Consider the following 20,813-nt stretch of genomic DNA (forward strand, 5'->3'; position numbering starts at 1 on the left):
AACCCTGCTTCCAGAACAGGGAAACCTTGGATACAAGCAGTTGAGTCATAGCCAGTTATCCAACCCATTTCTGCAAGAGTAAATGTCTCTGACTGCCACAGAGCTGTCAACTAATTACTCAGTGTAATGCGAGGAGTAGGATCAGGAGAAATACGGGGATCAAGCCTGGGTCCAGAATGGAAACATCTCTCATTTTTCCAAACCTGGCACTGCGGAGGCTCTTAGAGCATGCTTTGGCTTTGCAATCCATAAGGCTGCCTTCAGTACCGATTACGCAATTAGCTACGTGCCTTATTTCACACATGTAACATCAGAAGAACCCAAACCAAGCTAAAATATTAATTGAATTGCCAAAATAATTTAGAAATGTCAAAAGACCTAACAGCTTAACAAATGAGCTAAATGTCTTGACTGTGTTCTCTTCTCTTTCTAAAATGAAACGTATGGTTCTGGAGTTCTGTGCTTAGCGTTAGAACTAAGCACCTTTTATGGCAAGGCCCACTGCTTAGGATATTTCTCTCCCCTCTCCCCCCATTTTAAACACTTACTAATTTTACTGGGTAGCCTTTAACTTTTCAGGTGTTGTGCACACCCTCTTCTGGTCAGTTAAAGAAAAACTGATCACTGTTAGGAAAAGAACAATTGGGAATGATACAAACGGCGGTCAAAAAGGGGGAATATTCTGATACAACTGTTGAGGCTCCCCTCCCTTCTTTTTGTGATCAGCAAAAATCCACTTCATTATGAAAATTAGCGATCCTATTTTCTAACAGACGAGCCTCCTCTTCAGATTCCCTACATTTTACTGTGACGTAGTGACAAGGGACCACTCCCGGTGGGGCTCAATAAAATCCAGTCCCTGAGAAAATCAGTTCAGTCCTGGCACACTTCACATTCCAGAAGACACCTGAGGAAGGTGAGGGAAACACCGTTTGGTTTGCAACTCTGAGCATTTTGTGTTAAGACACAACAAAGCATTGTGAGTAAAAGCATGGCCTTTGATGTGGGACTAGGACCGAAACCCAGTTCTGCTATTCACCGGCTGAGGGATCTCGGGCAAGTTACTGAACATCTCCATGACCATTTCATCATTTAAAAAGTGAAATACAGCATTTCCTCAGAAGTTTGTAGTGAGAATTAAATGAATTAATATTAGGAAAGGGCTTAAAACAGAGCCTGGCACAGAGTAACGAGCATAAAAAGGAGAAGAAATCTGAAGGGGCTTTCTCCTAACGCCAGGATGGTCTCTGCAGATGCCTCGACCCGCGCCACAGATGACACCAACCCTTCCAAACGGAAATTTTTACTAGTAACTTCCTCCCGTAGATTTTACAACCTCCTCTGGCAAACCCATCAGGGCACTAAGCAATGCAACAAGTTATACTTCTTTTTTCCTCTATGCCACATGTTGGGCAAGTCATGAATCCCTCAAGTACCTATTCTGAAATGACAGACTACATTTCAATAATCATTTTATTAGTTACAGAAGAATCTCCACTAGTATTTACATAGTGCAAAAAAGCTGTTATTACCCCTAAAATGTGAAATAACAATTATCCTTCATACAACAAAAGAACAAGATGAAAATCTTTTCATGTTATAATTCACTAATTTTGCTAGCTTTTTTTATTAGGAGCATTACAATTAAGACATTAAATTATAAACTCATGTGGTATATTTAGAAATTAAATTACAAAATAACACAAATACTTTTAAGGTATGTTGTGCCAACAAAGTTTAAATTTTTATCATTAATTAGGATTCAGATTTTGGATTAGGTAGACAGTTTGGCTTATTCTGTGATGTGTATAAAGGCTGGAAGGGGTAAGGGAGGAAGAAGAGGTCTTTAATAAATTATGTCACAGAAAAATTTCAAAAAGCAAAAAATGATTACGTTTTAAATGGAATAAGTTAATATTTTAACCTGTTGGCACAACGTACAGAAAATACTTAAATGACAGGTGTTTTTTTTTTTAAAGCAAACAGCAGCTTTACAAACAGTAATACTTCTTTATACATATATTAAAGTAACAATGTGTTAAGATTCAACAGTTTTATGTTAAAGAGTTGAAAAATGAATGTAGAGTTCACTACTCATTTGCACATTACAATCCCCACCCCACCCACCTCCCCCAGCTTATTAAGAAATCAGACAAGTACGTTATTTGGATATTAATTTTTCAATATTTAAACTATGTGAATTCCTTTTGACTAATTCTTTTCCAAATACTGGAAGCATATAAAATACCCTCTCTGCAAAAATGACCTCCAATCAAAGCCTTTAAAAACTTTTCAATGTATAACACACATTTTTCCCATGTTTAGTCAAAAGAAATATATTACATCATTTACAAACATATTTAAACCAAAAATTAAGCTAGTATGAACATTTGTCTTTTGAGAAGTAATCTTCACAGCAAACAAACCTACTGAAGCAGAAATCTAGTTCTGGGAGTGCAATTCATATTATAATTCATATACTTATGTACTGAAATAGAAATCTAATATTAATTATTGCCATAAAACAACCTCTACACACTAAGAAAAAAATCACTATGGTTTTTATTTCTTGTGATAATGAACCCCCTACTCTTACCATTAGGTCTCCGAAGAGCCACCCACTCCCAGTTCCAAACAAAAAACAAAAAACAAAAAACCACTTTCCCAATTTTCACATCTCCTCCTGTATAGAATATACAAATTCCAGAATTTATCTAAAGGAAACAAATTATAAAGACATTATTAATACTTATTTAAGCATACTTTCAACACAGTAGCATTTCCTTTAATAAATTTTGGATAGTCCTCTAGAATGACCTGTCTCATATAAAAAGGCTGTGGTCCCTTGGGTTTGCTGGCAGAAGACCCTGCACGTGCAAGAGCATTTGTCGAACACATAATCGAACACTTCGGAAGTCTATAGTAAATTTAAAAGTTACTGGTGTTCTGAAGATTTCCTCAACTTCTCTTTTGATACAAATGTCAAAAATGTAAAATGACAATTCTCATTCAGAAGAGATATAAAATATAAGAAACCTTTGAAAAGCCAATACCTCAAGATCAAGAGTTATCTGAATCACTGACACCAAGCAAAGGAAATTTACACCATAAAAAGTATGAAAAGTTTTTAAATTCACTTTTAAGATTGTCAGTAGTTCAAAATCTCTATCATTTCCTTAAACCGACTAACACTTTCAAATGCGTAGACACAGTAAGGTCTGCCACATATACACCCATGATTACTATTTCAGAGGCTTCATTCCTTACATGCTGCGTTCCTTTAAGTACTAGACTAACTACGTTGTGCCTATGACGTCTATCCTGGAGAACAGTTTAGACGGGACAGGACAATAATGTCCCCTTTTAGCACACTAATAAAGTTGATAGACTGACATTTTCTATACAGCAATGCTCCTCACCTTTCACAACGCACAAATAACTAAATCATCACCCAAGAATCTCATCTCTCCAGTATTAAATGCCAGCATTATAAAACATCACAACTAGCACAGCAGTCCCGTGAGTTCAGTAAAAACCTGCCCAATTCTTCTCTCCTGCCTCTGTGAGGCAAAGCCCTGCCCCGTGACACCAGAGCAGGGAAGTACCCCTCCCTCCTCAGCTCTGTGCCTGCTTGTGGGAACTTGTGAGTGTAAAGCTGGAGCCTGTGCGTTGGGGCATGTGTGTGGTTGACTGGAAGCTGGGGATGGGGGGCGGGGAGCAGGGAGTTGGGGGGATGAGAGAAATCCCTCCAGGTCATCTAACTTGTAGAGGTCACTACCAGGTGATTGACCAGCAAATAAAACTTTTAGCTCAGTAGGTTTAAATCCTCCCAAGCAGGTATACACATTCGTAGAGAATGTCAGACATAAATAATAGCGATCAAGAAGTAATACCTGCCTAAATCTGTGTACTCTAAATCATCTAATAGTTTCAGCACAATTGGAACAACTTTCTCGCTTCTTCAAAACTTCCTTTTCCAACCTTTTGATTATCAGGATACACATTATAAGCTGTGTGAAGCTCCTCTCCCTGACCTCCTATCAGTAACTATGGTTGGTGTTATGTGGCAGGTGCTCAAGGCTAGTGACAAAATAGGTATTTTTTTTAAAAAGGTGAAATGATTTTTCACTCAGGACAAGTTTGGATACCTAATCAAATCCAGATAGCAAATCCAGAGGGTCCCAAATCAAAAGCATGCAAGAGAACACACCAGTATAAGACTCTGTTTCGGAACAGTCTACATGTAAGTGCTGCAGTCATATAAGTGGTTACAGTTATGCACCTGCCACAGTTTGCCTAACTTCATGTAAATACGAATATGTACAAGAGCATTCCTGAGGTAAGTAAGAAGTAAATATGAGACAGAACCTGTTAGGTCCTATCATGGGTGACTTTTCACTATTAAAGACAACATCTATCACTTCCCGCAAGTAAGGCCAGCTCTAATGCATCGTGGTGGCTCCTTTGCTAGCCGAAGTTTTGGAGGCTCTGTTTTAGCCCATCCCAACTTTAACTGATTCCAATGATCAATGGCTTCTGAAATAAACATTTGTGGACCAAAGAAAAGTCGCATCAATTTTTAACACAAAACAGTTGTGGGCTTAGCTACCCTCAGCCTTTTTTTCAGTTTTCCAAATCTACCTCCAGTTCTTTTTTTTAAAGCCCAACAACATTGGATCAAATCAGAGCGAAGGAGGCATAGTCTTGAAGCAAACATTGGTAACTGCTCCTATCCTTAGAGCCCTGATCTTTAACTTTCAAAATGACTCTAACTAGGCATTTTGAATTTATTTTCTTTTTTTAAACCTAGTCTTCTATTTTAATCATTATTTTCCATAACAAAATAAGCTCAAACAATACTGAATTTCCACACAGCTCTTAGAAAGACACTTAGATGCTAATTAAAAGCTAAGCTACAGATTATAGTAAAACAAGTAAAAGACAGCTACAAAAATATTTGTCAGAAATTAAATACATATATTAAATACTGGACAGTGCAAAACGTTGAGATGAAGCGTAAAAGAGAATGGCTGCAACCCTTACACAGCTGCAGACAGACAGTGGCCATTTCCTGAGTTACAGACCTGGGGGCGGATAACTAAGATCAGAGGGCTCGCTGCTCAGCGAGCTGCAGCTGCCAGGCTTCTGCTGCTCCTGACTTGCTTGGTGGTCAGCAGTCCAGGCCTCCCCGTCTATCCCTGCTTCTAGCACTTCAGGCGCCTCTGCCTCCTCTTCTCCACTCTGCTCTGCACGCTCTTCCTCAGAACCATTAAGGGTTTTTCCAAGCTGAAGAGTCTCCATTGTTCTCTGGGTCTCAGAGACCCACGACTCGATTCTACTATTGAGCTGTACTTCTACAGATATGGGTTCATGAGAATAATCTTCTTCCTCTTCCTCATCTTCGTCATCCTCTTCTTCAAGCATGCCAGGGACTAGAGTGCTGGTGGTGCTGGTGATGGAAGAATTCAAGAGATCTCGGCAACTGCCATCCAAAGAACCAGTCTCTGTACTCTGCTGGGAGGCCCATTCCAGGTCATCTGGCTTCACTTCCTCTTTATCGCTCACTGTTGATCTCCCAGGGTTTGTAGCTGAGGTAGTACTGCCCGCAGCCGGTAATGATGGCTGCTTACCAACAGGGGCTGCATCAAATGGAAGTTTACTGGGCTTTTCAGATGTGCTAAGCTTACCAGAAACCTCTTTCTCATTTTCTGATGTTTCCAGCCCATCTGAGGTTTCCACCATGTTTCTCCAATTTGTTTCTGCAAATACCAAACAGATTTTTTAAAAACCCGAACGGTTCCAGAATCGTGTAACTCTTAAAAGAGGGAAGAACAAACTACATAAATTTGTGGGCTCACCGACTGGTTTAAATGTTACAAAGGGAAAACAACTCTCAAAAATGTGCATTTAAGACACAGAAACAAGGAGCCAAAAGTAAGTGTATTTACGCCTCAGAATACACAAGACCTTGTAACAACAGGAGCTCATTAATGCTTCTACATAAAATCCATATATTCATGAGACTCAATGAATTGCTTTTTTTTTTGGCCTAGAGGTGTATCGGGCCCCAAGATCCACAAGTCACAGATGGCAGCGCCAAGATGTCCGGCAGAAATAGTTCCAATTTGACATGTTTGTGTCATGCTCCCACTGTCAGAGAACTGTCTTAGCCTGTAATGGGACTTGTTTCCCTTATAACAAGCAAAGAAGCCATCCGTGCATTTCTAACATTTGTGAAAATCTATCTTATAATATATGTAGCTGGGCTCACCAACTGAATTTGGTAGCCAAACAAAGAAGTGTTATTATATAATACAGTGGTGATAATCGAAATAATTTTAATGACAGGAAGTCAGTTTAAAACAAAACAAAAAAAATACTAAGAATGAGGAGACGAAGGACAGCTCTCCTACCCCTCATTTTTCCTGTGTTTTTCTTTCATTTTTCATTTTTTGATTATTGAAGTATAATGGACAAATGACATTATATTAGGTGTACAACATAATGATCTGGCATTTGTATATATTGCAAAATGACTGCCTTAATAAATCAAGTTAACATCTGTCAGCACACAGTTACCAAAAATTTTCTTCTTCTGATAAGGATTTTAAGATCTACTCCATAGGCAATTTTCAAATATGCAATACGGTATTATTAATTATAGTTGCCATGCTGTATGTTCTATCCCCATGACTTATTTATTTTACAACAGCAAGTCTCTACCTTTTGACACCCTTCACCCACTTCGCCCACTCCCCAAGACTCTGGCAACACACACACACACACACACACACACACACACACACAGTCTTTACCCCATTCATCCATTTGATGGACACTTAGATTGTTTCCATAACTTGGCTGCTGTGAATGATGATGAAATGAACGTGGGAGTACAGATATCTCTTTGAGATAATAATTTCACTTCCTTTGGGTATATACTCAGAAGATGGATTGCTGGATCATACAGTATTTCTATTTTTAATTTTTTGAGGAGCCTCCACACTGTTTTCTGTAGTGGCTGCACGAATTTACACTGTCACAGTGTATAAGGATTTCATTTTCTCTACATCCTTGCTAACATTTATTGTTTTTTGTCTTTTTGAGAACAGACATTTTAACAGGTGTCAGGTGGTGTATCTTCTTGTAGTTTCAATTTGCATTTCCCCGATGATTAGTAATGTTGAACATCTTTTTATATTGGCCATCTATATGTCTTCTTTGGAAAAAATATCTATTCGGATCCTCTGCTCACTTTGTAACTGGATTGTTGGTTTTTTGCTATTCGGTTGTATGAGTTCTTTATCTATTTTGGGTATTAACCCCTTATCAGACAGATGATTTGCAAGTATTTTCTCCCATTCAGTAGGTTGCCTTTTCATTTTGTTGATTCCCTCTGCTGTGCAGAAGTTTTTTAGTTTGATGTAGTCCCATTTATTTTTGCCTTTAAAAAACAATAACACCCCCTTCTATTTACATTATAGCTGCTATCTGCAGTTTTAAAGTATGATGATCAAGCTGCAGCGTTACAGCACGTCTACTCATATTAATATGTCAACCTGAATGTCACCCATCAACTATTCACTGATAAAAACCATACTGTGGGCACTTGAAGTCAGGACGCATGGTTTGGAAAAAAACCTTTCTTTCCTGCAGTTACTTCAAGTTTGAACTAAGTTGTTTCCAGTCTCCTACCTCATGAAAAAAAAATCTACTCCTCCTATATTTTCATTCTTAGTTAATAACGTTATCATTTTCGTAGTCTCAAAGCAGAAGAGAACTTATAGTAATCCTTGACCCTATCATTCTCCCCTTACTTTACTCCACTGAACTTGTATGTCACTTCTAGCTCAAAAACTCCTAAACTGGTCACTACTGTCTTAGCCAAGCCTTCTTTATCTTGCTATACATCTATATATATTCCTCATTGGCTTTGTGAATTGGTCACATCACTGTCTAACGGGCTATTACCCTATGACAAGATCCAAACACCTCAGCTTGGCATAGCCAAAGCCCTCCATGATGTGACCCTCACCTATCTTTCCCATCCCATTTGTTACAACCCCTGCCCATGCACTCTATGCTTGGGGCCACTCTGCATTCTCACTGCTCCCAGAAGTTATAACTTTCTATTTACAATTCCTTGCTTTGCGTAAGCTGTTCTTTCCATATAAGATGTGTTTTCCTCCTTTACCCTTCAGACACCCACCCATCCTTGATAATCATCCTTAAATGTCAATTTCTTATGAAATCTTTCCTGACTTCCCACTAACTTGAATTCCCACAGCATTTTCTGCATATATAGTTCAAAACCACTTATTTTGTGTTTGCTGTGCCACCCCTTCCTCCCTCATCCTCATTCCTGCTCATCTGTGTCCCTATGGTTGGCACAGAGTAAGTGCTGAAGGCAAAACAGCCTATTAAATGAAAAATGTCATACACAGACTCAGTTATGCCCCCCCCTTAGAAGGGCATACATTTTTTTTAAAATTTAGATGCACATTTATATATCCTTCCAACAGTTTTTATCCTCCTTCAAAAGTATAAGAATTCACTTGGGGTCCTGGAAAAAGTTCCACCTCCCCCTTGTCGATGAATCAAGGAACAGAAAGAGGAAGGCAGTCAGGATACTAGGTCAGGCTCATCTCTTTCCAGAATCAACCTTGGGCCTTCATCTACTTGGGTAGGTGAGCTGAAAGCCCACATGGGTCCTTGGGAAAGAAAGGGAGATATGACTTTAAAAGCAGAGGCAAAGGACTCTGCTATTAGAAATCAAGAGACTTGTCACAATCATCAAAAAGCCACCAAGGTCATGTATCTACTGGGGAGGGAGGGTCTAGGCTCCCACTTTAAAGTAATAGATGAAGCTTGATCATCAGTTACTGAGCACACAAACACATGCAGACACCATGGAGAAACAGAAGATTATGAAGTGCCATCTTTCTCTAGGGGACAGGAGAAATCTGATTAGGATGGGGAGGAGGACAGTCTAAATCCAGAACGGAACCTCTAGAAGTCCACTTCTGATGAAGGAAACAGGAAGCAAGTTAAAGGAAGAACCAAAGATCTCAGCAAACCTAGAAATGGTACCTATCCAAACCTACGCTGCTTCTGAATTATTTATTATAGCATAACTTATTCAACAGAGCTCTTCTTTGCTTATTAATCCCTTCTATGCTTTCCTCTTTTGTTTACTGGGTCTTTGTGAAATTGTCTTTTAAACTTTCAAATCCCTAGAGGATTTGTCAGAGGATGAGGTGTGTGTATGTCTCCTTTTATCAGTACGCACAGGGAAGCTGTCCATCTTCAGTTACAGACAGAACAAGCAAAGGAGTTCGAGAAACTACAGAAGAAACTAGTGGCAGACAATGAGCAGGAAATTCAGGATGGACGGACTACACAGTGAGGCTGTCCCCCCCTCATTAAGTGGTTACTGAAAAGCTACTACACTGGCCTATTAAAAACGCATTCAACAGACAGGGAACCGGCTAAGAATGCAGATTCTAGAGTCAGATTTACTAGGTGTGTGGGTGGCACTGGCAAGTTATTTACCTTTCTTCATCTTAGCCTCCTCATCTATGAAATGCAGTACACTATTTCTTTTTTATTTTTTAAGAAGACTTATTTATTTATTTTAGAGAGAAGGAGAAAGAGAGAGTGGGAGAGGGAGAGAGGGAGAGAGAGAATCTCAAGCAGACTCCCCACTGAGCACTGAGACTGCCCTGTGGCTTGATCTCAGGACCCTGAAATGATGACCTGAGCTGAAATCAAGAGTTGGACGCTTAACCAACTGAGCCACCCAGGCACCCCTGCAGTTACAGTATTTCTTATCTCATAGGGTTGCTCACACAATTGAACGTATTAATAAACCTGAAATGCTTAGAGAAGTGCCGAGCGCATAGTAAGAATTCAGTGAGATATTATTATGTATCAAGTGCCCATTAAGTGCCAAGTTCCCATCTCTAAGAACTTACAACTTAGTTGGGATTTTATGTTCAAAACTACTCGTTCCATGTGATGATAGAACTGAGACTCAGCATAGGTGGAAGGAAAACATAAGCAAAGAAAACAACCGGTATACAAAAGACAGTAAGACCGGACTATCACAGGAGGTTTTCTATTCTATCAATGATTAGCATTCTTTCCCCAGCTTTGTTTTTTCTTTAAACTATGGGGGAAAAAACATTTTAGACATCCTGCATCAGGATGACATGGAAGATGCTGCTTGTTGTCTACCCAACAGTCATTCCCCATTTTCTTCCTGGATAACAGAACCCCCAAACTTGGAATGAACTTGAGCCTAGGCCTGGAGGATGAATTAAAATGGTTCTTAGACAATCATGGTTATCCCATTCCTCCTTTGCCAAATATTCCCTTGCCCACCCCCTTGCACCTAAAAGGGGTCACAAGATCATTTCTGGCCAAATGAAACAAAAGAAGTCGTCTTCTGAAAACTGCTTCCTTCAATGATAAAAGGGACTCACTGCGTGAACCTCCAGCTTTTGACTACTAATGCCAGAGCCACGGCAGCTACTTATGAACATGAGATGATAAGCATAAAAACAGAAAGCCACAGACTGCGAATGGAAGAACAGAAAGGAGGAAAGAGCTGGGGACTTTGAGGATATCATGAAATAATTAAATATCGTGATTTCTTAGGCCACAGTGGTATTCGCAGTGGTTTTATGTTTGTTGCTGAATGCATCCGATACAGAAAGAATAACTTCATGCTTTCTTCTCAATGTTATCTGTGATTCCTTCCACTCATTTTGTTGGTGTCCTCATAAATCAGCTCACCAGGTCAGAATCCTTAAGGTTCCATCTAAATCCCTCCTTAGGATTCAACCATTAGCTTTACCAGATTGGGGAGAAAAAGAAAAAAGAAAGAAAAAGAAAACCACAGGCCCAAAACGGTGTCACTTAGACTGAGTTCCCAAACTGGAGCTTAATTCCCAATCCAATTGCAGCTTCAACCTCCCCTAGAAACGTGGCCTTAACTGGTCAGTCAGGAAATTTTTTTTCCATCAGCACCAATGAGTCTGTCACCTGGGTCCTCTCCATCCTCCGAAGAAAGATGAGGTAATCTGCATGAGAAGATCCCCTGCTTTTTTCCCCTAGCAAACAGTCTCCTCTGGAACAATCTTTTTCTTTTCCTAATAACTTTCTTGCCCTCCCCCACGTGCTATAAAAACCTTCCACTTTGTAAAATTCTTCAGTGCCTCTCTACTTGCTAGATGGTGGCTGCCCAATTCATGAATCATTTAATAAAGCTAACTAGATCGTCAAAGACACTTGGCTGAATTTTGTTATTTAACAGCTCATAGAATTTTAGCTTTGAGTGGAACCTTATAGATGACCTCGATGAACCCTCCTAATCTCACTAAAGAGAAATCCGAGGCCCAGAAATTAATCAATTATTTCTCAGTCCCCCACACAGAGTGTGAAAAAGCTAAGGCTTCAATCTCTGGACACTTTAATTTTGGTGCTTTTTTAAAACATCTCCTAAGTCTTTGAGAAGTTGTTTTCATAACTTTTCTTTTCATGTGCGCAAATAAAGGTCATGGTCATTTGCTCAAACCCACAGCTTTATGAATTTACCTTGAAGTTTGCTTTTCAGATCTGCATATCATTATACAGAGAGAACTGATCTCATTTACAAAGCTGGCACTTTATCTTATTTTCAACTAGTGGCACTCCAGCCAAAGAAACATGTCTGCCTCTAAGCCAATAACACTTATCCTCGATCTGTAGTTTCCTGAAGCCCCACAGTAACTTGTTCGTTGTCTCTGGCCTAGAGCTTTATCAAAAGCGTTCCACTTAACTACAATCACAGACAGGGAGACTAGGAAAGGGAGTGTGAGAGAAAAAAAAGGAAAACATGAGGACTCTTTTTTTTTACATGTTAAATTTTAGGTGGCAACACACTATTCAATAAACTCCCAGATAGATTAAAAAAAAAAAAAAAGGAGGAAGAAACAGGAGCCAAGCTGAAGGAGGTGGCTATCCTACTTTTAAAAAGAAAAAAATCGGGGAAACGAACCAGAAACTAGATCATGAAAAGTGGAGAACTTAAAGAGTTCAAAGTATTGTAGAAAAAAGGCAAGGAAACTCCTAAGACGTAGAGTGCAGTATATAATGTTATTTTACTACAGATGTTAAAGAGAAAACCACAGGCCCAAAACGGCATCACTGAAGCCAAGTCACTAAACAAGAGCTTAAGATCTAACCTAATCGCGGTTTCAACCTCACCCAGAAATATTAAGTTTGAAGCGTTTTCTGGTCAGCGCCAATGAGGTAATCTGTCACAGGGGCCCTTTCCACCCCCAACAGGAAGATGAGACAATCCGCTTATAAGACCCCTTGCCTGCCCCCTAAAGGAAGGTGACCTGGCCAGGAACAATCCTTTCTCTTCTTTTGCTAATAATTTCCTTGTCCCACCCTCTTTCCTATACAAGCCTTCCATTTTGTGCAATTTCTCAGAGCTCCCCCCACTTGCTAGATGGGATGTTGCCCAGTGCATAAATCACCTAAGAAAGCCAATTAGATCTTTAAATTTACTCAGGTGAATTTTTGTTCTTTAACATACACAAACGCTGGGTTTTAGTCTGTTTCTTTTTGACTACCATCAAATTTAACCTAAATGTCATATGTCTAGATTTTATAAGTTTATATTCCATAATACTCAGGTCTTTTGTTTACTTAGTAAATCAAAACTTCAACAATTCAATATAAAGTATTAGAACGAAATTTCCTAGAATGTACTTAGTTATAGGTCACAAGTATGGTGGTACCTTTCGCTTTTTTTTTTTTTTTTAAATGATTTTTTATTATGTTAGTCACCAGACAGTACATCCCCACCTTTCGCTTTTTAAATCCCTTTGGGGATTCTGGAAATGTGACTGAATTACAAGGTCTCATAGCAACTGTCAGCCCCAAATAGTTTCCTGATTTTTAATACACATGCTTAATGCAATTTTTCAGACCAAACTTCCGACCGAAATATGAATAATCAATGAGATAAAAACAAAAGGTAACTAATCACTTAAATGATTTCAATATTTAAATCATCTGATATATATCATGTCCCATATATACCAACTTACCATATTCCTTTTCATTTACTTCAGAAATGGGTTCAGAAATGACACTGCAGAAAGAAATGGCGCTTGCCGCAGAGGGGTTCCGAGAGTGCCCCATGTGGTGTGGCACCTTTTTCACATTCTTCAAGGCTTCCTCGGCCTGCTCTTGCTCCATTGCTGCAACCATATCTTTATATGCTTTCCTGGCTTCCTCAGTGAGCTCGACTAACTTATTAAACAGGCCCTAAAAAGAGATTTTGATTAGTCCATTTTTTTTTATTCCTCTAATTAACAATAAATCTCTATACTGTTTCAGGATCAGACACACTTTCAATGAGCACAAAATCCAAATGGTATGCACACTGCAGAACTTTATAAAATACTCTGTAACTTACAGATATTGTTTATGTAATTCTCACAAGTCTGAGGAAATTTCTTGATTCAATACTAGTCATTAACTGTGATATACTAAAAGTTCTTGCAAAGTTTATCAATTCAACAACTGCACCATTTAGTCCCTAGCACTGCAGTGAGTACAAAGACCACTGGAACACCATTCTGCTCTTAAGGAAACTTCTATGTGGCTGAAAGATAGGAGACACCAATGTTTCAAGGTACCTTATCTTAAACGCCTTTAGATGTACAAAATGTTTTGGCTTTTGGAAGAAACATCAAATCTAATTGCTGAGCATCAATGAAGAATTTCCAAAGTACTATTACCTCTGATATAGGCCTTGAAAAATAGGTACAATTCTGAAGAGTGGAGATCCTGCATTCTTAGCCAAACATGCAAAACAATACAGGTATAGACTTAAGAAAGTCCAAGGATTGTCTGGGGAGCAGTGAAGAATCTTATATGGATTAGAATACAAGGGAATGAGTGTATGCAGTGTGATGTTAAAGGCTACAGAAGAAGACAGCAGTCCCCACAAAAATTAAAAGTTCCCTAGATGTGTGCTTATTGGAAGAGCTTGAAGAAGATCAAAAGAAGTCAGTGATGGTATGGCTAGCTGAGACCTTGATGATGAAAATATGACACTTATTAAGAAGGACAAGCCAAAGATACTGGGACAAATGCAAATTACAAAAATAGAATAAAGAGCCTGAAGTAGACTATGGAGCTAAATAATCAGAAGTTCCTCCATCAGTGAAACAAAAATGAACATGAATGGTAATTAATAATTTCAGCAAAATGGTGGGTGATGGACTGTACACATGTTAATAAAATGGCAAAATTTATATAGCACTGAAGCTGAACTTCAACAATTATGACATCTAAAAAACTCCAAAGAAAACTGAAGTTTCCACAGCCACTAGAAAAGACAATCAAATAATAACTTTTTACGATTCTTATATCATAATTAAACAACCTTCTACTTCCATTTAATGTCTTGATTTAGTATCACAATGCAACACACCCAAACATTAAATAAAAAATGTCAGATGTCAGACCTGAACATTCCTAAGAATATGTTTAATATTATGTATTAAATTATGCTTTCAGACAATGGGAGGAAAAGTACAGTACAATTTTTCTCCTCCTACCAAGGCACTGTCATTTAAATTTAAACCATAACTGGATGAAAGCATGGCAGCAAGTATTATATTGCTATGGAATAATATGTCCCTGAAAATTAAACTTAAGAAGAAAAAACATAAGCAGCACAGCTTCAGTTAAATTGTTTAAAGTAGTAGGTACAATAAATGTTGTTGCCAACTGCAATGATTTTAAGCATGCTAACTACTAGTAGTTTCAAAATATACTCAGGATTTATTTATTTTTAAAAAGAAGGAATAACGGATTCTGGTAAAAACAGCTCCTATGTGTTACACATAACAGACTTCCTAAATATTTGTTCGCAATGTTTAACAAACTGTGTATTTAAGTGAAGCCAACAAAAAGAAAATAGGCATATGGATGTGTGATATTGAGATTAACATTCATCTTACAATATAAATAAAACACAGAAATAGTTGGGAATAAAAAAATTACAAAGAAGAGAAAAAAAGAAAATTAAAGAGGAAAGCTATCAGGGAATAAAAACCTTGAATGTCAGGTTAAGGAGAAAAAGCTTAATTCAAAGGTTAGTTTTAGCAGATGGTAAAAATAACTTACGTATACTACCACATTACTGCAAATGAGTACATGTGATAATATAACACTATTTCCTTTACCCCCATTTTAAGAAGGTATTTTGGTTTAAACAATAACTTACCTATCTCAAAATAGTAGAGGACAAGTAAAACAATGTACAAACAAAACTGGCAAGCATTTTATAAAGCCATACAAATAATCTAGTATATACAATTCAATGAGAAGTCAATACAATGAAAAACAAACATGTCCACTTTTCCTGACCTCAATCTCACTCCTATTCCATAAACTAACACTGAACAAAAAAGAAGTATATTTTTAGGGGCGCCTGGGTGGCACAGCGGTTAAGCGTCTGCCTTCAGCTCAGGGCGTGATCCCGGCGTTCCAGGATTGAGCCCCACATCAGGCTCCTCCGCTAGGAGCCTGCTTCTTCCTCTCCCACTCCCCCTGCTTGTGTTCCCTCTCTCGCTGGCTGTCTCTATCTCTGTCGAATAAATAAATAAAATCTTTAAAAAAAAAAAAGAAGTATATTTTTATTAGGTGTCTTTACATATGACCCTTTTTTCTCACAGAGGTACTTATCACCCAAATTCTGACATACAGTTTAACATAGCAAGCAGGGTATACCTATACCACGTAATTCACTGAACAAACATTTATCACCTGCTCATGCTCAGGGACACAAAGACAAGAGGCCTGCCCTCAAGGAATTCATAGGTAAAGGGAAAGAAACACAATCTACAGCAAGGCAGTATGATAACTATAACCGAGAAATGCATAGACTACTGTGGGAGCAGAAATATTGAGTATATACTTACGAAATAGGTAGGTAGATAACTTCATGGGTAATGGGAGAGAAACTGAATGGATGGGAAATGGGGGTATGCAAACATGGTGACTGCATAAGAAAGGACACACACTTAAATAAAAATAGGATGCTTGGGAAGAGGGGAAATGGTCCATGAATGGTGTTACAAAATACTTCAGAGTCCACTTCATAAAAGAGTCTTAAAATGTTATCAGTTACTAAGCATTAATGGAGATAAATAACTTTTATTCTAATTATTAATAACCACCCTATTGTTATTATTATTTCTTATTATCTTCAGCTCCTATGGGCAAAGCTTTGTATTAGCAGACCACGAGAGGAAGATAAAGGTATCATGAGTGCAGAATTATTTTGATAACTGGTTATGAATTCCATTTTCAAGAAGAAAATCCTCTCTAATTAAAGGATCTTTTTCTCTCTTGACTCCAAGTAGCAAAAAATATAGCCAATATATATATTGGAGAAAATTATTTTATATCATACAATATCAAATATCTTTACCCAGCATTTAAATAAATTATCATATATTACAAAACTGAACCAGAAGAAAAAAGCACTGTGGGAAAAACAGGAGCTAAAATCTTTACAGCCAAAATGTTGTAGAATTAACTTGTGTAAATGTTTTTAGCACTAAAAAAAGGAAATGTAATACTCAAAAATTTTCCACTCATTCTTCGGAAAGTCATCTCACTTCTTCAAATGCTTAAAAAGAACACTGGCATGTGTTAACAGAGAACGTCCTGGGGGGTGGTGAGGACAAGAGGGAGTGTATATCCTCTTAAGTCTTACCTCAGCACCAAAGTAGTTGAAGATTCCCACTACGCTAACAGGAACCAGCTTGTTCACACAGCGTCCTAGAGCTTTTCTTCCAAGGGCAAACACAAAAGGAATTTCTTGTTCCCGTGCCATGGCTATAACATTATAGAGAGCCTCATCCAGGCCACCTGAGAAAGTCAACATATGCGGATATCTTAATTTACTTATATAAATGGAGGTATTTTAGCATCCAACAGCTAAAGCATAAAACACAGCAGCAAAGGACTCTATGAATGTTTGTGGCACTTTCACCATTTCACTTATTTTCCTATTGAAATGTATATGATATATGGATATATATACATATTTTCTTTCTTCCCAATAAATTTTAAAATTCTTCAATGCCAGTTTTTGTCTCTCCCCATAGGGACTGGTATAGTGGGAGTCAAATTTCAATATGACATTCATTTAAAAAGAAATTAAAATTGTTAATAGTGGCTGATGTCTTTATTCTCTCAGCTCAAGTGGAAATAAGACAGATATATATTACTATTTTTATTGGTATTTCTCCCCTGTGGAGAATATGCCTACTACTGTTACCTCTGCATCTGTCCTCTCCAATTACCCAAAGTGGCTCATCCATGAAAACCAACCAATCAAGGTGCATGACACAGTAAGAAGTACTGTGTGCAGGTTGATACAAGAGCCTCTGCATGGAACTGCTCATTTCTGAAACAAATCACCGTAAGCAAGAGCAGACAACTTTATCTTTTCTCTAATTCTATTTAAGAGAAAAGGACCATCAAAGAAAGGTAATATAAAAATCTTTCAAGGAGAAATATATTTGCAGCAATAAAGGAATGTACTCTTACAAGTCCTCACTCTGATTACAACAGAGGCGACACTTGGTTGGCCCAAATTAAATCCTTCACTGGTGTTCATAGATTAGGATACTTTTACAGTCCGATCTCAATTTTATTACTTAATTTGAGATAATGAAAGATTTCACTTTCTTTCCTCATGTTCAACATTATGTTTTATACCTAAACTCTGCAAAGACAGACATATGGCTTTCACTTTAAAATTCATTGTATATCCTACAATTATACTAAATAAATATCAAAACACTTCAAAAGTAAAATGTTCATACCTTTCGACTGGATTTTTTCACAGTTTGGAGAAATTATAACACACTTGATCTTATTTAACTTCATATGTTTAGTAACCTCCCTTAGGCCCATAACCAGCCGTCTCCTTGCTTTTGCTCTCACAGGATCTTTTTGGTAGATGCGTTCCTGAAAACTGACAAGCTCTTGAAGAAGAAGAGTCACACATTCATCAATCTCTTTACAAAGAACCTGATTACAATACCTGTAAAGGAAACCCAAAACAGGTAAGTATCCATCCTAATTTACTTCCTATAATTATAAGATTATGTTAGGGGACAAAAAATATCCAGTAAGAGGTTTTCACTGAAAAATCAACTCTTTAAAAAAATTTCTTACATCCTACTGCAAATCAGAAAAAGAAAAGAGTTTTCCTGAGTTACAAGAGATTGGCTTTTATGGAAAAGTTGGATTTATCCTCAGATAAGTACTATCCAAACTCCCAATTATTAAATTATTAAGGATATAAATCAAATGTTAGCCTGTTACTTGATAAAAAGAGATACAATATTTCTCGTAAGAAGATATAAAGTAAATACCAATGATGCTTCTAGTAGGAAAGAAATATAATTTCCCAAAAGCTAACTGAATGCCTTCATACCAACCAAATCATCCTCCACACTCTGGTAAGTCGCAATCTCTGGGAATTGGCTTGCTCGACCATAAAAATAAGGAGTTAGGTGAAGATGGCCTCAACGGCTTCTCTAACTCTGAAAATCTATGGCTGTGGAGGATGAACTCAGTAATTAAATTGAAGCCAAAATCAAAGAAGCCTTGAAGTAAAAGTCACATGCCCTTATAGCAAGCAAAGCAACTGACTGAGGCTCTCTGTGAGATCATGCATGGCTATAACGCAAGCAACACAGAGGCAGTGAGTGGAGCCACTCCAGTACTTAACTGCAGGGATAAGGAAGTCATCCAAGTTTACTTACTCCCTATATACTCTATTTTTCAAGTTCCCATCCTTAACACCTCTACTATAAACAGGTACTTAACAGGGAGAATTGGTGTAATTTCTAATCTAAGACTAACCAGTAAATTTCCACTTCTGAATTATATGATATAGTAGGAAAATACTAAGTCTGCCCTTCTTTAGCAGGAAAAAAAATTGTTTTGGAAAATTGTTTCTTTATGTGAAAAATGTTTAAATAAATAGTGTTTAAGTAAGTAAGTGTGACACTACTTCAGAAGAGAAGATACAGACTGAAGAAAAATTATCAAAGTTTGTAAAATTAAAGAATGCACTTACAAAACAGAACATCAAAAATGCAGTTTTCTTCATTCTGTTTTTTTTTCAAGCTGTTTATTTCATATATATGTAACATTTCACTCCCCAAGTGTTTCCTTTGCTCCACATCTATTATTTGACAATTAACTTCCCAAATCCAGACAAAAAGAATTAGCTCAAAACAGTATAAATTAGCTCAAAACAACGGTATAAAGAAAAGGAACAGGATAGGAGGATCAAGATAGCAAAACAGGAGGATCCCAAGCTCATCTCCTCCACAGACACCAAAATTACAACATCCTACAGAACAACTCTCTGAGAATGACCTGACAAATAGCAAAAACAGCTCTTTCACAACTCAAGATAGAAAAAGCCACACCAGACAAGTAGGAAAGGCAAAAAAGGGCTCTAACCAGGACCACATCCCCTGCTCAGTGACTCCCAAACAGAAGGGACATCACAAACGCAGAGGGCATCCTTTCTAAGGAACAAAGGGTTCAAGCCCTGTATCAAGCATGCCCACCCTGCGGACCTGCATCCGGAAGATGAGGCCCCATAACCACTGGCTTTGAAAATCTATGGGGCTTAACTCCAGGAGAGCCAGAGGGCTAAAGGAAACTGAGATTCTACTCTTAAAGGGCACAGGCACAAATTCACTGGCTCTGAGACCCAGCACAGAGGCAGCATTTTGAAAAACACCTGGGCCACACTGAAGATTTGCTAACTTCAAAGTTGGGCATGTGCAGGAGGCACAGGGATCTATGGGAACATTTTCCTGGAACAGAAGCACCAGTGCAAGCCATTTCTGACACTCTTCTTCTGCCTTGCTAACACCTCTTGCCCTGCCTCAGCACACCCTCGCAGACCCGCGCTACCTAACAATGCTGGCCCCCGTACACATCCCCCTGAAAGTGGTTCCCACCCCACTGCACCTGGCAGGTAGTTTCAGCCAGATCCCATGGTCTCCCAAAGCAGCTCCCCGTCCACCAGACTTGGTGGGCAGCCCACGCCAGGTACAAGGGCCCCCTCTAAAATAACTCCCATTCCACCACACTCAGCAAGTGACCCTGAGGGGGATGACACCCCTGCAAAGCAGCTACTGCCCTGCCATGCAGCAGGGAGCCTCAGACTGGCACCTCCCAAAGTAGCTATAGCCCCGACCACTAAAATGCCCCCAACAATTACAGCAGGGCCTTTGAGGCCAAACCCACCTACCACCATGAACCCAGCAGTCACAGCCCAGCCATAACAGAAGGACACATGTAGTCCACACAGGAGACACCCCTGAAATGCCCAGTTCTGGGGAGCAGGGGAGACCATGCTTCAAGGCCCCACAGGATGCCTTCTATATTAGGTCACTCCATCAAGACTCTGAGACATAGCTAACCTATCCAATACATAAAAACAGAGAGAGTCAGGCAAAATGAGAAGACAGAGAAATATATTTCAAACAAAAGAACAAGACAAAACCTGAGAAAAGAATGAAATGAAATGGAGATAAGCAAACTACCTAATAAAGAGTTCAAAGTAATGGTCATAAAGATGTTCACCGAATTCAAGCAGAATGGATGAACACGGTGAGAACTTCAGCAAACAGATACAAACTATCAAAAAGAACCCATCAGAGCAGAAAATAAAATAATACACTAGAGGGAATCAA

The 20,813-nt window shown here is 38.4% G+C and overlaps 1 protein-coding gene across 4 annotated transcripts in view; it reads right to left on the reverse strand.

Annotated features, from left to right (window-relative positions):
- Positions 1–1,459: 1,459 nt before the first annotated feature.
- The window catches only part of SECISBP2L (SECIS binding protein 2 like), a 64,297-nt gene continuing 44,943 nt past the window's right edge, over positions 1,460–20,813 (reverse strand). For all 4 annotated transcript variants that reach the window (XM_026518440.4, XM_048219049.2, XM_026518441.4 and 1 more), the window contains 4 exons: positions 17,910–18,130; positions 16,793–16,947; positions 13,104–13,323; positions 1,460–5,759 (listed from right to left, as the gene is read on the reverse strand). In XM_026518440.4, coding sequence (XP_026374225.2) covers positions 5,077–5,759; positions 13,104–13,323; positions 16,793–16,947; positions 17,910–18,130 — 1,279 coding nt within the window. In that variant the 3' untranslated portion in view covers positions 1,460–5,076. The remainder of the gene's footprint in view (positions 5,760–13,103; positions 13,324–16,792; positions 16,948–17,909; positions 18,131–20,813) is intronic.

This window comes from Ursus arctos, unplaced genomic scaffold (genome assembly GCF_023065955.2).
Source record: "Ursus arctos isolate Adak ecotype North America unplaced genomic scaffold, UrsArc2.0 scaffold_36, whole genome shotgun sequence".
In the NCBI taxonomy this organism is placed as follows: Eukaryota; Metazoa; Chordata; class Mammalia; order Carnivora; family Ursidae; genus Ursus; species Ursus arctos.